The sequence below is a fragment of the Mastigoproctus giganteus genome, chromosome 14, assembly GCF_048544385.1.
Source record: "Mastigoproctus giganteus isolate SK-2022 chromosome 14, ASM4854438v1, whole genome shotgun sequence".
NCBI classification, from domain to species: Eukaryota; Metazoa; Arthropoda; class Arachnida; order Uropygi; family Thelyphonidae; genus Mastigoproctus; species Mastigoproctus giganteus.
The window spans coordinates 99262982-99278003 of record NC_143588.1 but is presented as its reverse complement, the minus strand read 5'-3'; the positions used below and the strand labels follow the sequence as shown (position 1 = coordinate 99278003).

The 15022-nt window shown below is 35.4% G+C and overlaps 1 protein-coding gene across 3 annotated transcripts in view; it reads left to right on the top strand.

Annotated features, from left to right (window-relative positions):
• Positions 1-15022, top strand: part of LOC150075430 (uncharacterized) — a 112089-nt gene that overhangs the window by 68152 nt on the left and 28915 nt on the right. For all 3 annotated transcript variants that reach the window (XM_090388356.1, XM_090388355.1, XM_090388354.1), the window contains exon 3: positions 12676-12824. In XM_090388356.1, the coding sequence (XP_090244482.1) occupies positions 12676-12824 (149 nt within the window). The remainder of the gene's footprint in view (positions 1-12675; positions 12825-15022) is intronic.

The window sequence follows — 15022 nt, the reverse complement described above, 5'->3', positions numbered from 1 at the left end:
GTTTATAACAGATTTCACTAGCAGAAACGCAACTGGATTTTTATTGTTTTATGGTAGTAACCCCTAGAAATGTGAGGTGTTAATAGTGTATCTCTGCCTTTATGGTGTTGTTTATTCAGTTGCTACATGCGCACAGCTTTGTTTATGCATATCAAACGTGCCTCCTCGTTTTGTAATTATGCTTTATTCCCTAAAAATGAGTAAAATACTTAATTAAAAGGTGTGAAAAGGAAGCGTCCTGGTGAAGACACTGCAGATTCAGAGAGAAAAAGAAAAGCAATTATCGATAAACAGAGGCAGACTGGGTCAAAAATTCTTACCCGGGAAAATTTATAGTGGCGTCATACTATGGTTTATGGCCAAAATCACACTGGCCCACCGGGGTTTCTCAGGTAAGGCTTATGGCCAGTCCACCTCTGTCGATAGAGAAAAAATATGAAATATGAAATTGTGAAACGCTTTGAGTGAAATGAAAGACCATGTGATATTGCACGTGCTACAGGCCTAAATGAAGCAATGGCGAAAAGCACATGACAATTGCAAACTTGACAGGTTGAAAATTGAAAAGGGCTCAATTGTAAAGGGCTTAAAAATTTTAGAAAACATAGACTCCAACGAAGAACGCGTTATAGCTACAAAGCAAGGAATAAAAAAATTATTAGCTTGCTACGAAGAAATTCTGCGTGAAAAAAGAACGCGCTGTGTCGTCAGACGAATTTGTTAGATTTTATGAAGCCATTGACATCGAAATAACTTTTTTACGTAAGTCATTTGTTTTTTTAATACATATTTTGTATTAATATGTATAAAGAACTGCAATTTTATTAATATTTTTCTTCTAAACTAGTGTTTTTGTTAGTCCTTGGTCCCAATTAAGCAAAATTTATATGTATTTATATGCAAAGTTGTACCCCGACTTACGCGAATTCGACTTACGCGATTTTCGTCGGACCCACCTATCGCGTAACTTCGGGGTATTACTGTGTATATATATATATATATATATATATACAGTCGATTCCGGTTATTTGGGACACATCGGGACTAGTGCATTTTGGCCCGATTAAGCGGCTGCCCCAATTATCCGAAGTTTCACGTAAATAGTTAAAAATACAATTTATCCCCCCCCTTTACAATTAGTTCACTGTACAATCAAATAACGTTACGACGAACTCACCACAGTAAAGTACTGTTCACTGTACAACGTGTAGTAAGCGCCGGTCATTGACCACGTTTGTGAATTGAATTTTAATTCTATTAAACAGCGATTCTGATTAGCGAAAATAGGAGGAATATTATCCACAGGCTATAAAAGTAAAGATATATTAAGCATAAATTTACTCTTTATTACTTACTAATTAAAAAATTAAATGATACGTGAAAATCGGAAGAATATATGTGATAATCGGAATAATTAATGCGTACTGTAATATGTACATACTAACTAGTTGACATTTCTGTTCACTGACATTTGTGGGTGGGGGTTAAAATTTAAAACAGTAAAAAGATAAGAAATCAATAACAAAGAACACGGCACAAACAAATTGCAAGTAACACAACACGTGCAAGTGAGAACGGAGTAACAAATTACGAAGCTTTAAAAATAGGAATGAAGAGAAGATTCTGAAAATTATTTTTTTTATATGATTGAAGATTCCATGGAAGTGTAAACACATTTTACCATAATAACCCACACAATTCCAGCTGTCGGTATTACCGCAAATTCAGTAAGATCGAGTTTACTGTCCGTTTATGATAGATTGCACTAACAGAAAAGCCCAATAAACAGGTGTCTGCTAATTGTTTTTATTGTTTTATGGTTGTGACCTCCAGAAATCCGACCGAATTACGTGGTACGGTAGGAGACAATCGTAGGGTAATCTCCAGTGCAGAGGTCTCCTGCCCCGATTAAACGGCATTTTGTCCCAATTAAGCGAAGTAAACCCTGGCTATTTTCTCGATTGGTTTTTGTTTTTTAAGATTTGCCCCATATAAACGGCTGCCCCGATTAACCGGTGGCCCAAATAACCGGAATCCACTGTATATATATATACAGTATATAGTAATTTTTTTATTCTTTATATAGAGATACTAAGTAAACATCAATTATAAATCACCACAAAATTAAAAAGATACTGTACGCTGTTTTGTAATGAAATAAACATAAATAAAAAAAAAATAATAAGTTTGAGTAACTTAAACCCAAATTACGTGGCACCCCGGTTGAAAACTACTGCCATACATACTGAGGTGAATCCAAAATATTTTAATCATCTAAAAATTCATATACAAAAATATTATTCTAATTCATCTTTAAAGAACAGTAAGAAAATGGGACAATAAAAGAAAAGCAAATTTTTATTCATCTTCAAAACCTATAAATCCATCGCTGCTGTTATCCTCACCATATCACATTCCTCATTCTCATCAAACATAATATCATCTGTGCTGTCCAAGGCATTGCTGATGCCATGCTTCTTAAATGACTTTACAACTGTCTTGATCTTTATTGCATACCAAGAATTTTTGCCCATTGGCACACACCAAAGAAATTGTTGGCCTCTTCATTAGCATTAGTAGCATTAGCATTAGTAGAGGCATTTGATGCAAAAAAGCAAGCTTATGCAGCATCAGCCAAAAAAAAAAAAAAAAAACAAATAAATAAAAAAAAAACCACTTCCACTTCACCTCCCTGTTCATTCGAAATACCTGTCCAGCTGAGCCTTAAACTTATTTAGGCTATCAACTTCCATGACAAGGGATGGAAGTCTATTCCACCAACCAACCACCCACTGGCTAAAGGCAAATTTCCTCACGTCTATCCTACATCTGTCTTTTCTCAATTTGAATTTATGCCCTCTCAGGTGATTATTCTGAGCAAGAGGAAGAATTCCATCAGCATTGAGCATGCTCAAACCATTCAAGGCTTTATACACCTCTATCAGATCACCTCGCCGGTGCCTAGTCTCCAGACACTGTAATTTGCAAAACTTAAGCCTTTCTTCGTAAGAGCACCCATTTGTTCCATTCACTAATCTTGTTGCCCTTCTCTGTACTCGTTCCAGCATCTCTACATCCTTCTTGAAATGAGGCCTCCAGACCTGTATACAGTACTCTAGGTGTGGTCTGACCATTGCCTTGTACAAGGGAATGATCACCTCCTTATCCCTGCTAGAAAAAGTCCTATATATCATCGACAATACACCATGAGCTACTCTTGCAGCCCGTCGGCACTGCTCAGAAAACTTCATATCTGCCTGCACAAACACCCCCAGGTCCCTTTCATTCTCTACCACTGTCAGTGTAGTACCACAGAGTTGATACGTTGCTCTGGGATTGCTGTTTCCCATATGTAGTACCTTACATTTGTCAATGTTAAACTTCATTTGCCACCTCGAAGCCCATCTGCTCAACCTTTCCAGATCCTGTTCCAGTAGCATAGTGTCAGTAGTGTCCTTGACAACCCTGCCAACCTTCGTATCGTCTGCAAACTTGGACATTAAGCTTGATATACCATCATCAATATCATTTATAAATGCAGAAAACAATAATGGACCCAATACTGAACCCTGAGGGATTCCACTAATAACATTAGTCCACGATGAACAGTGTCCATTGATTACCACTGTCTTCTCCCCTTCAACCACCCCTTTATCCATAGCAGCAATTTGCCTCCAATGCCACACTGCTCCAATTTGTGCAGCAGTCTTCCATGTGCAACAGTATCAAAAGCCTTTCTAAGATCCAAGTATATAATATCAAAGTTATTCCCTGCATCTAGTTCTTTTGTGACTGCATCATAGTATCCAATCAAATTGGTCAGGCAAGACTTCCCCTTAACAAAACCATGCTGTGTCTGAGCTGTAACTGGTCTTGTCTAGATGATCCTGCAGTGCTTCTTTAACCAGTGTCTCCATTAATTTTCCAGGAACAGAAGTTAAACTAACAGGTCTATAATTACTTGTGTCGCCCTTTGATCCTCCTTTTTGAATTGGGGTCACATTTGCACATCTCCAGTCCATGGGTACTTCCCCTGATTCCAAGGAAGCTCTCATAATTGTGGCTAAGGGTTTGCTTACTTCCTTTGCTGCCTCCTTTAATATAACTGGATAGATCCCATCCACCCCATGTGCCTTTCTTGTATTTATCTTCAACAATTTCTCCTCCACCTTACTCTCAGTTATTACAAGATTCTCTAGCTTACTGCCAGAGTTGAATACACCTCTGGCATTCCCCTCGCTGAATAACTCCTCATGTGTGTATGTCGATGCAAAATATTCATTCAGTTTGTTAGCTACCGGAGCAGGATCATCAACAGTTGACACATCGATATCAAGTGGACCAATCTGATTCATCCCCTGCCTTCTAGAGTTTACATAAGTAAAGAACTGTTTGCTGTTTTTCTTTGCATCCCTTGCCAAAGATTTCTCGTAATCTGCTTTCGCCTGCCTAACCTCCTTTGTAACTTGGTTACAGATCAACTTGTATCTATCATAGGCGTCTGTGTCCCGTGTTAATTTGTATGTATCCCATGTCTTTTTCTTCTCTGCCATATGTCTCATTAGTTCATCTGACATCCACTTAGGCCTAAACCTCGAACAATATTTCTTAGTTGGTATGTAAAGCCTAGTAGCTTCCAAGATAAGTTCTTTGAACGCTTCCCATTTTTAATTTTCTGTTGGTAACATCATCAGTTGGTCCCACTGTATAGAATTTAAATACTGTCTCAGTCCATCGGCTTTACGAAAGCAATAACCCTTCCCTTTACCCCTATTGGTAGTTACCTCTTTGAGTAAATCCCACTTCAGCACACTGTGATCACTGCCACCTAGTGGTTCTTTTACCTGCAGATTCTTAATGCGTGAAGAATCACTACTGATAATAAAATGAAGAGTATTACTCCCTCTAGTTGCCTCCCGAACATGCTGATGTAGAAGCTGGTCATATGACCAGTATGTGTTAAGTTATATTATGGTGCCTTCATACATTTAGTCCATTCTTCTTTCATGGAAACTTTAAATGGAAACATCCAATAGTTGTAATTGGCCAGTAAGTCCACCTGGAATTACAGCAAGTTGAGTTTTTAACTTTTCTACTTGCCTCTTTGTGGCCACTGTTTTATTGTGCATGAAATTGGTCACATACTGTAGGACTGTTTTCTTGAGAAGACCATCAGGATGTTATGACCACACTTTTTTCAGCTATACAGAATGAACGTATTAAAAAATACCTGGTGGAATTTTTTTTTACCTTTGGCAGAGTTTTTTTTTTTTCTCCTTCCTCTTGAATATGAGGAGAGGTGGCCGTTTCATTCCATCAGCACAACAAGCCAAAACAGCACTATAGTGTGTCTTTCATGATCTGATGTCTTCGCAGTTACTGATTTTGTAGCTTTAACATCCACACTTCTATTTGAGGGTATGTCAAATGCTAAAGGTACTTCACCCCATAGCTCTTTTATCAGTTTTGGGAAAGACATGAAAGATTGATTTTTAGCAAGGCTTATGTATTGCTACCTTTTTGTAAAGCCATGAAATAAAATGAAAATTTGGCTTTGCCAGAGAAAAGCAACTATCGATGTCCTGGTTTCAGTTTGCTGTATCAAACAGGATTCTAAATATATTTTGACCTTATACACTTTTCTAGTGCCTTCAATATGTTATGGTGGCCTTTGTTATTAAGAAGAGTAAGGAAGACAAGACAAATTTCAGCATGCAACCTCTTTAATGTTGTAGCTCAAAGAGGAAGGTAATTGTTGAAATTAAATATCCTAAGACGGAAAGCTTCTAACTTAAGTTTTGTCACAGAGATTTGTTATTGGCCTCATATCTCTGGAATTTGTCTTGTATAATAACAAAGGTTTGAAAAAATACAACTCATGCAGATGATTTATTGACAGTTATATATGAAAAGTTATGTAAATAAATTGAAGATTGTATCTCCCAATGGAAACATTGAATAAATGGAGTAAAGTTAACAAACATTGTGAAAGAAAGAAAATCAGTTATGGTGGTGAAAGGGAAGTTTAATTAGACCAGAAGGATGGTTGTAAAATTTGACAGTTCTTCCGTGTCCTGTATAACAAATGTTAACTACTTGGGGATTATTTTTGTTGAATAGGTGCCATATCTACTGCATGTAAAATATTTGAGAGAAGGAACGAGATTATTTTCTTAGAGCTTAGAAGAAATGCTAGAGTGGACTGGGGTGTTGCGACCCTTGAACATAATATGTGTGTGTATTTTTTATCTATTATGACATACACAATACCAGCTTGGGGAGACAGAGTAATGAATGTCCTTATTCAAAGACACTTGATTGCAGTATAATGTTTTGTTCTGTTAGTAATTAGTATATAGGACAGTATCCATTGGTGCCCTACAAGTTCTAGGATAGCATATCGGACATATAGAACAGTATCCATTGATGCCCTACAGGTTCTAGCTGGAAAAATGCTGATTGATTTGGCAATCATTAAAAGAACATTAGAGTACAGGTAGTTTCTTGACTTTACAAGTTAATTCGTTCCTAGCATGCTCGTAAAGCAAACTTGTAAAGAGGGAATTTATTTCCCATAGACCTAATATTAAAAATAGGGGTTGCGTTATCAACAATGAAATTAATTAGCTAATTAGTTTATGCTTAAGCAATGATTGATTTATCCAAAGAAGTGAAAACGTAGCCTGTAAAATCAGTCAAATTATTTATGACTTACAAATGTTAAAGAATGTTTATTCTTCATCATCGTTGACTAAATGCACACTCATTGATCACTCATTATTGGCTCGATACTCGTTGGTTTGTTGCACAAGGAGTCGTCTTCTTCAGAAATGCTTTAAGAGGCATTTATTTCCAAGATAACCTTCTCTTTTCTTTATAAATTTCAATAGCATGCATAAGCATTTTTTAACGGAACACACAAGTTGTGCGGAGTAACAAGTTTATGAAGCTTAAAACAAAAAAAAAAAGAATGAAGAGAAAATTCAAAATTTATTTATAATATTTTATATGATTGAAGATTTCAGTAAAGGGGGAAACACATTTCACCATAATAATGTAAAAACCCACACAATTCCAGCTATCGGTATTTTCACAAATGCAATAACATTGAGTTTACTACCCGTTTATAATCGATTGCAGTAACAGAAAAGCCCAATAAACCGGAAAGTGCAAATTGTTTTATGGTTATGACTTCCAGAAATGTGCTTTAGAAAAATATCAGAAAGCTGTTCAAAATTGGTTCTTATAACAGAGCATGTGATAACAATGAAAGTGTAGTGTGTTTAATGATTTGAATTGATAACTAATACAACTTACACTATCAAAATGACCTTTTAGGGAGATAAATAGCTTAGTTATATAGCGAAAATTTGAATTTCTGAGGTCGCGGAATGAATTGCCAAAAAAACAGTGTTATTGAGTTCAATTATGATATTTTCGTGATACGATGGTAACGGATTAATATCATAAAGTGAGCTACACTGTATTGTATAGCTAAGTGCATGGTTTGAAATGTGGTATTTATGAATGTTTAACATCCATTTTTTGAGATTAATGTTCATATTTTCGATTTTGTTGATATTTGAAAAAAAAAAAAAAAAAACTCTTAAAGCAAGAACTGCTTGTATTGTAAAAAGGAATAGAAGAATGGAACTTAGGGGAATAATATCTTTTCCTGATGTAGATATTGATTATGGAGGTAATATGTTGAAAAATGAAAGGTTACATTACCAAGCTGAAGTGGAGGCGAGATGTGTGCCTAGAAGCATTCCAACACTGTTGGAATGCTTCTGGGCATCCCAATGTTCATTGCTTTAGGTTAAGTGACTTTAGAAGGGTTGTCTAACCTACAGAGTTATACCCAATGTTTAAGTATGGAGACTGCAACTAAAAAAAAAAAAAAGACAACAAGCTTCTTGAAAGGGTCCAAAGACAGGTAACTCACTTGGTGGGATTGGCAAAAGGACATCCATATGGGGAAAGACTTCGAATATGTGGGTTGCTCAGCTTGGAAGCTTAACACTTTAGAGGAGACTTGATTGAGGTATTTAAGGCAATGAGCGGCAAAAGTGAAATGAATGGGACGAAATTTTCGCTGTTATAAATGATTCTAGAACTAGGAGCCATAAATTCAAGTTATGGGGAGAGATGCTTAGAGTGGATTGCAGGAAGTTTTATTTTAGCCAGCTAGTTATAAATTACTGGAATAAGTTACCTACATGGGTGGTTAAGGCTGACAGTTTGGGTAAATTCAAAGGTCAGCTGGATAGTTACCTACTGGAGGAGGGAAATGCATAGTTTGTTTATTTCCTTTTCTTTTATTATTTATTTTATGTATTATTTATTTATTTTTTTTATGGTGCAGCATAAGCCTTAGGCTTCCTTGCACCACATGGCCAATACTATCTACAGTAAATTTCAAAGCAAGACCTTGGTTGATATTTAGTATTTTGTTGATGAGTTTCTTGACTGGTCATATGGTCCTTTCAATGAGAAATTGAATAAGTTTGGTTTTGGGAGATTATGCAAATACGGAGAGAGCAAAGATTCTACTCACATGCTAAAAAATTATCCTTTGTACGATGACTTATAGTTTTTTACTTGAAATGGATGCTTTAGAAAATCTCAGCTTCTCTTATACATTAATAAATATAAGAAGTTTGAGTGTGCAGACTTAGTGATTAAAAGAAGGCAGATATAAAGAGTGAGATAGTAGCACTCCACTTCCTCAAGGAAGTTTGTCTCTCATATCTCACTTTTTGAATTTGCCTTTTGAATTCTTTTATATATGCTGTATAAATATATGTAAAATGAAATTGTATAGTTAGTTATAGAATAAATGGTGTGGATAACACTTAAGCCTTTGGAAATGCCTTAACACAAATGTTTAAAATGAATCTCTCCCCCCCATGATTTTTTCTCCCTGGAAACACTTGTTTAGTCTGTAGTTATTTAGTTGGTTTGTAGTATTTAGTTGTGTCACATTTAGTCTGTACACTGCAAAGAACTTTTTCATTTATAGAGAGGAGAAATTCTATAGGTGATTTAAAGTCATTAACTAGCTCCCCCTCTTCTTTCTCTCTTTGTATACTTTCACTCATGTAGTTTGTGGTACTGACTGCTGAAAATAAGTGTTGTTTCTTAGACTGATAGCTTGTTGACAAGTGGTGTGTGTTATAGTGTGAATGTGATATGGAAAAATAGTGAATGACCTTGACCGCCTGTAGAATTTCTCTTGACTGTAGTAAATTAATATGCAAGTGTAATATTCATCAATTTAACTGTGCTTAACCTTTCTTTCCAAATTGGTGTTCTCAAATATATATACAAAGGGTACTAGGAAAGTTTTGCAATATGACGCAACAATGAATCACAGGAAGCTGCTTGTTGCTGCATGTTGAGACATGTTCATATGTGCATAGTAGCCGCCGCGCCAAGTCGATGGGCTCAGTTATCCATTAGTAGTGAGAGTGTAAAGTGCTTGCGATGGCATCGTGGTTACGAAATGAGATAAGGACAGTTTTGCGGTATAATTTCGTGCGTGGTTTAACCATAGACCAGTGCTTAGAAGAAATGACTCTTGCACTAGATGATGATTGTCCACATCGTACAACGATATTCAGGTGGTATAGAGAATTCCAAAGGGGAAATTTCACTCTGGAGGATTCTGAGAGGCCGGGAAGGCCACGAACGTCAGTTATGGAGGAAAACGTTACTGCTGTGAGGAAAATGCTTGACGAAAACAGGCGAGTGACCTACCAACAGATAGAGGATACTTTCGGCCTAAATGCACCAGCAATTCGTTCGATTCTGCAAGATCATTTGCACGTGAAGAAACTTTGTTCTCTCTGGGTGCTGCATCAACTGACTGAAGAGCAGATGACACGACGTGTGACTCGGTGCCGGGAGATGTTAAAAAAGTTTGATAAGGGACAATCTCGGTATGTGAACAACATCGTGACAGGTGACGAGACTTGGCTGTACTATTACGATCTGCCGACCAAGGCTCAAAACAAAGTTTGGGTCTTTGATGATGACGACACACCCGTAATTGTCAGAAAATCCCGATCTGTAAAGAAGAAAATGATAGCTGTATTTTTCAAATCGAGTGGAATTGTGGAATGTGTCGTTTTGGACACGCAGAAGACAGTCACAGCTAAGTGGTATACTGAACAATGCCTGCCTAAAGTCATTGGATCTATGAAGAACCTGCGGCCAAAGTCAAGAATGGACACCTGGTACCTCCATCACGAAAATGCTCCAGCTCACCGCGCCAAAGCCTGCACCGAATATTTGACCACGACAGGACTGAAACTTCTCGAGCATCCTCCCTACAGTTCAGACCTTGCTCCCTGCGACTTTGCACTGTTCCCGCATGTGAAAATGAAGCTAAAAGGGAGGCGGTTTTCCAGTGATGAGGACCTTCTACGGGCTTGGGACAACGAGTGTGCTTTACTCCTTAGTGAAACTTGGCAGAACTGGTTTAAAGATTGGTTTCGGAGGATGGAGAGGTGTATTGAATGTAGAGGAAATTACTTTGAAAAAATTAAATAAACAAAGCTGTATTGCAAAACTTTCCTAGTACCCTTTGTATATTTTTTTGTATTGGCATTTTAGCCATGCTAGTGATGCAGTTATAAAAGTTCCACAAAAAACTCTTCCTTCTTGGGCACTATACTTAAAAGTAAAATAGATTTAATTTGAACAACAGGCAGATATTAATTTTATTTCATACATTACCTATTGCAATATGAGTTGCATTTAATAGCATGTTTGTGTGCATTTTTATACCTGCACGTGTAAAAACATCTATATTTATACTCTGTATTGGAATTTATATCACACTCTTTTTTTTGGTGCTATAATCAAATAAAATAAGGCTGAATATAGTGGATAAGTTATTGGTATAGTAATAACAAGCATTGTCCTTTAATTTTTATTAAATTGAAGGTCTTGCTGCCTGCAGTTTATAGTTACCATCTCCAGCAGTCTTTCCACAGTACCTCTGGATATTTTGGAAAGCTTGTGGCAGTGATTTACAATTGGCAGACTCTTTGCTATCATGGTCTACTCAAAGGATGCTCTGCAACTGTTTCATAGATATAGACTATGAAGACCCTGGAAGAGACTTGATTTAAACTTCAAGTGTATATGCTTATCTTCCATCAGTCTGTTTTCTTTTCAATCAGTTAAAAATCAATTTAATGCAATTAGAAAGAATCTAACAAAAATATTCAAAAACAACATTTAATTGATTTTTAATTGACTTTTAAAATTGATTTGAATTGTGTTAAATTGGTTTTTAATTATTTATATTTTGTCGGTAAGTTGTCTATTTTTTTCCGTTTTAATTTCTGGGGGGTATCATACGGAAGTGTTCTACGTACTATATTGAGGTAAATTCCTTATTATTTTACAAATATGCAATTTTTTATATTAAAAAGTTTCAAAAATTACAAATGTATAAAATTTAACTCTGCTTTGATTAAGTAACTTACCTCAGTTCAAACAAGATTATACTTGATTATGTTGGACTTATAGAATTTGCTTATGATAAAATTGTATATGTTTACTGACCAAGGCGAAAAGCACAACTAATGCTAAGGACTGACTGCATGGAAATACATTGTGTAAAAATTTGTAAAATAATAAGAGGAGTATACCTCAATATAGTACGTAGAACACTTCCATATGATACTCTCCAGAAATTAAAACGAAAAAATCGCCAACTTACATTAGAGTAAAATTTTAAATAATTAAAAATCAATTTAACGCTATTTGTGTTAATTTGCATTAAATTGATTTTTAATTGTTTTAAATTGATTTGAATTGTGTTAAATTGGTTTTTAATTATTTATATTTTACTCTAATGTAAGTTGGCGTTTTTTTCATTTTAATTTCTGGAGAGTATCATACGGAAGTGTTCTACGTACTATATTGAGGTATACTCTTCTTATTATTTTACAAATATTAATATCAAAGTAGAACGTATTGAGTATTACAGCTCTGATTTATACTATCTTATTGTGTAAAAATATTTTTTTTTTTTTTTTTTTATTTGGTAGTTGTTGGCGCATCGGCTTCTGTGGCCATATTGCGCCTCCCAAGGTTTTTGCAGTACTTTGATCCAAGCCCAAGGCGGGAATCGAACCCGCGACCTTTGGGTTGCCGGGCAGGTACTTTACCCACTCGGCTAGCCCGGTCGGCTGTAAAAATATACAGTGTCTCTCGGAATTTTTATTGTAGAAATTTAACATCTTGGATCTTAAACATTGACTCATCCCACATAGCTACACAAAATGAGGCCAACATAGTTGCACTCAGATAAATACTAAGTTAAAAAATCTGTTCCAGATATCTTTTCAAATGTTCACCTAAATGTTTATATTGTATATAATCATTGGATTGACTATTCCACTATGGTAGTCAAGGAATGAGAGAAATGAGAAAAAAAAAAAAACTAGCAAAGACTGCTCGCTTTGTGGGGGTTACAAACACCACTTCAGAACCACTGATATAGAGGTTGTTTTTTTTTTTTTTTTTTTTTAAGTAATTATTCATTTTCAGTATAAAACTGCACTTTGTTGTTTTTTGTCCAATACGAGTGACTATAATACATTTGGTATAAAATTTATTGTGCAGTGTCTAGCACACTTCCATTTTTGTATTTTATAGACCGAAGAAGAAATTATGACGTTAAAGCAAGTACTTTCAGCTAAACTGAGACATTCCCAAGAATTAAAGCGCAAGCTAGGAATTACTCCTTGGAAGGAATTAAAAGATGATATGGAGCAAGGTCTGAAGAATATTCAGGAATCAGCAGCGTAAGTGCCTTTTAAGCTTTTTTTTAAAAAAAAACTTTAAAAATGTGAAATGCTCATTTGCATGTTTTTTGAGTACTTTTTTATAATTAATTATCAATTCATTAAATACTAATTCATAAATACTAAGTTGAAAAATCTGTTCCATTTTGGTTTTTTTTTTTTTTTGCTTCTTTATTTCAATGACAACCAAGGATTGGATGTGTACGCTTCTGTCTCCTTGCACCTATTTTTTTTTAACTCAGTCAACACTTACCTACTTCCTCCCTTTTAATTTATTCAATTTAACAATTCAACCTAAATATTAACCATGCTGCCTAAGTAAGCCATCGCAGATTAATTCAAGGTGAGTAATGTTTTTTAAGCTTTCGCTATCCTTTACTAGTAAATTAAATACTAATTCAAAAATTAGGTGTAGTGTAGAGAAAATATTTTTGTCTCAAGTATATTTTACTTCATAAGATTAATAGTTTTAATAATTTTACTATATAGTTAATGATAATTTCACTTCATATTTTAGGTAGCTTAAATAAGTTAGTAGGATTACAGTGTGCATTAATGCATTCTTTAATCCCAGAGCGAACATTGAGCAGCGTTTCTTAACTTCCAGTCCTTGGAAAAGTTTTGCCTAACTTCCAGTCCTTGGAAAAGTTTTGCCTATTCATGAAAGTTTTATTATAATTACAATTATTTTGCCTGTCCATAGTACAAAGTATAAGAAATTCATTATTCCAAGGTATATTTTGTATTGAGAACTGCTAATGTCAAGCAGAATTGCCCTTGTGGAACTTGTCAATCAACTCTATGCCAGACACAGGATATACTTCTAATTTTTTTTTGAATTGGTATGGCCAGGTTGCTGATGTGAGATATGGCATGTCCTGTAACTATTGTGTATTCCAGGCTAATGTGAGAGCAGTATTTAAGTTTGATTGCATGTGAATTTTTACATGGTTATTAGTTTTTCATAAAACTGATCAAAAGGGGAAGTAACACCATTCCATAAATTAACCTAGCAATCAGTGAGATAGTTATTTTCTTTGACAAGTGAAAATTTATCTTCCATGTGCACAGTATGTCACATGGCAAAAAACAGCTATAGAGCATTGTGCAATTAGCTCACACATTGTGCACAATGTGCTCATTGTTAAGTATTCTGTTGGTATATCAGCTGTGGTAAAGCAGTTACAATGAAGTTCGAAACTCACCTGGTCTCTTGGGCCTTAAATGGAATTATATTCTCCTGTGTGGTAATTAGGTTCTATTTCTACAGGAGTTCTCAGGGTGGAACCCTCTCTGCTGTTTTGGTTCCTCTTCTGTTAGTGCTTAATGACCCTCTGATTTCTTCCTCTGATGATTTAAAAATTTAATTCAAAGGACATTTCTTGGAACCTTGATGAAGCTGCAATTATCAATATTAAGCTTAATTCTTTCTTTCTTTCTCTAAAGTTCAAAGACATCCTCTGTTTGGACTAAGTATTAATGCTGATAAACCTGCCCATATGTCTTTAACATGCCGACCGGGCTAGCCGGGTGAGTAAAGTGCCTGCCTGGCAACCCAAAGGTCGTGGGTTCGAATCCCGCCTCGGGCTTGGATCAAAAGTACTGCAAAAACCTTGGGAGGTGCACTATGGCCACAGAAGCCGATGCGCCAACAACTACAAAAAAAAAAAAAAAAAAAAAAAAATATATATATATAATGTCTTTAACAAAAAAAATAAATAAATTTACCCTTTCACTGTTCATAAAGACCTTTTGGTTATTGAATGATAATAAATTTGTTTGGTCCTCACTTAAAAATAATGCAGCTTATTAAACAACTTTATCTGATTTTCTAAAGCTGCATTAAACAATAAGTACAGTATACAATAACCTTGTTCTCAGCTTTGGGAGTGTGGTCCATATATCTATTAACTCTGTTAAGTTGATTGAGTCTGTAGAATGTCAAATGGGCAGACTTAAAATCAGGATTTAGTTACACCATATCCAAAACTCAAATGATCTTAAATTTTCCTTGTTCCCCAAAATAATTACTATAAAATCTATAACTTTTGCCATATTATATTCTCAGGAATGGTTGTCCTTTTTTTTTTTTTTTTGGGTCAGTAATAGCTTGGCACATCCTTCCCAAAAACATCATGTAAAAAGCTGTCAGTTTTGCTTGATTACCAGATTAAGTGTATTGATAACTGTTTCTTGAC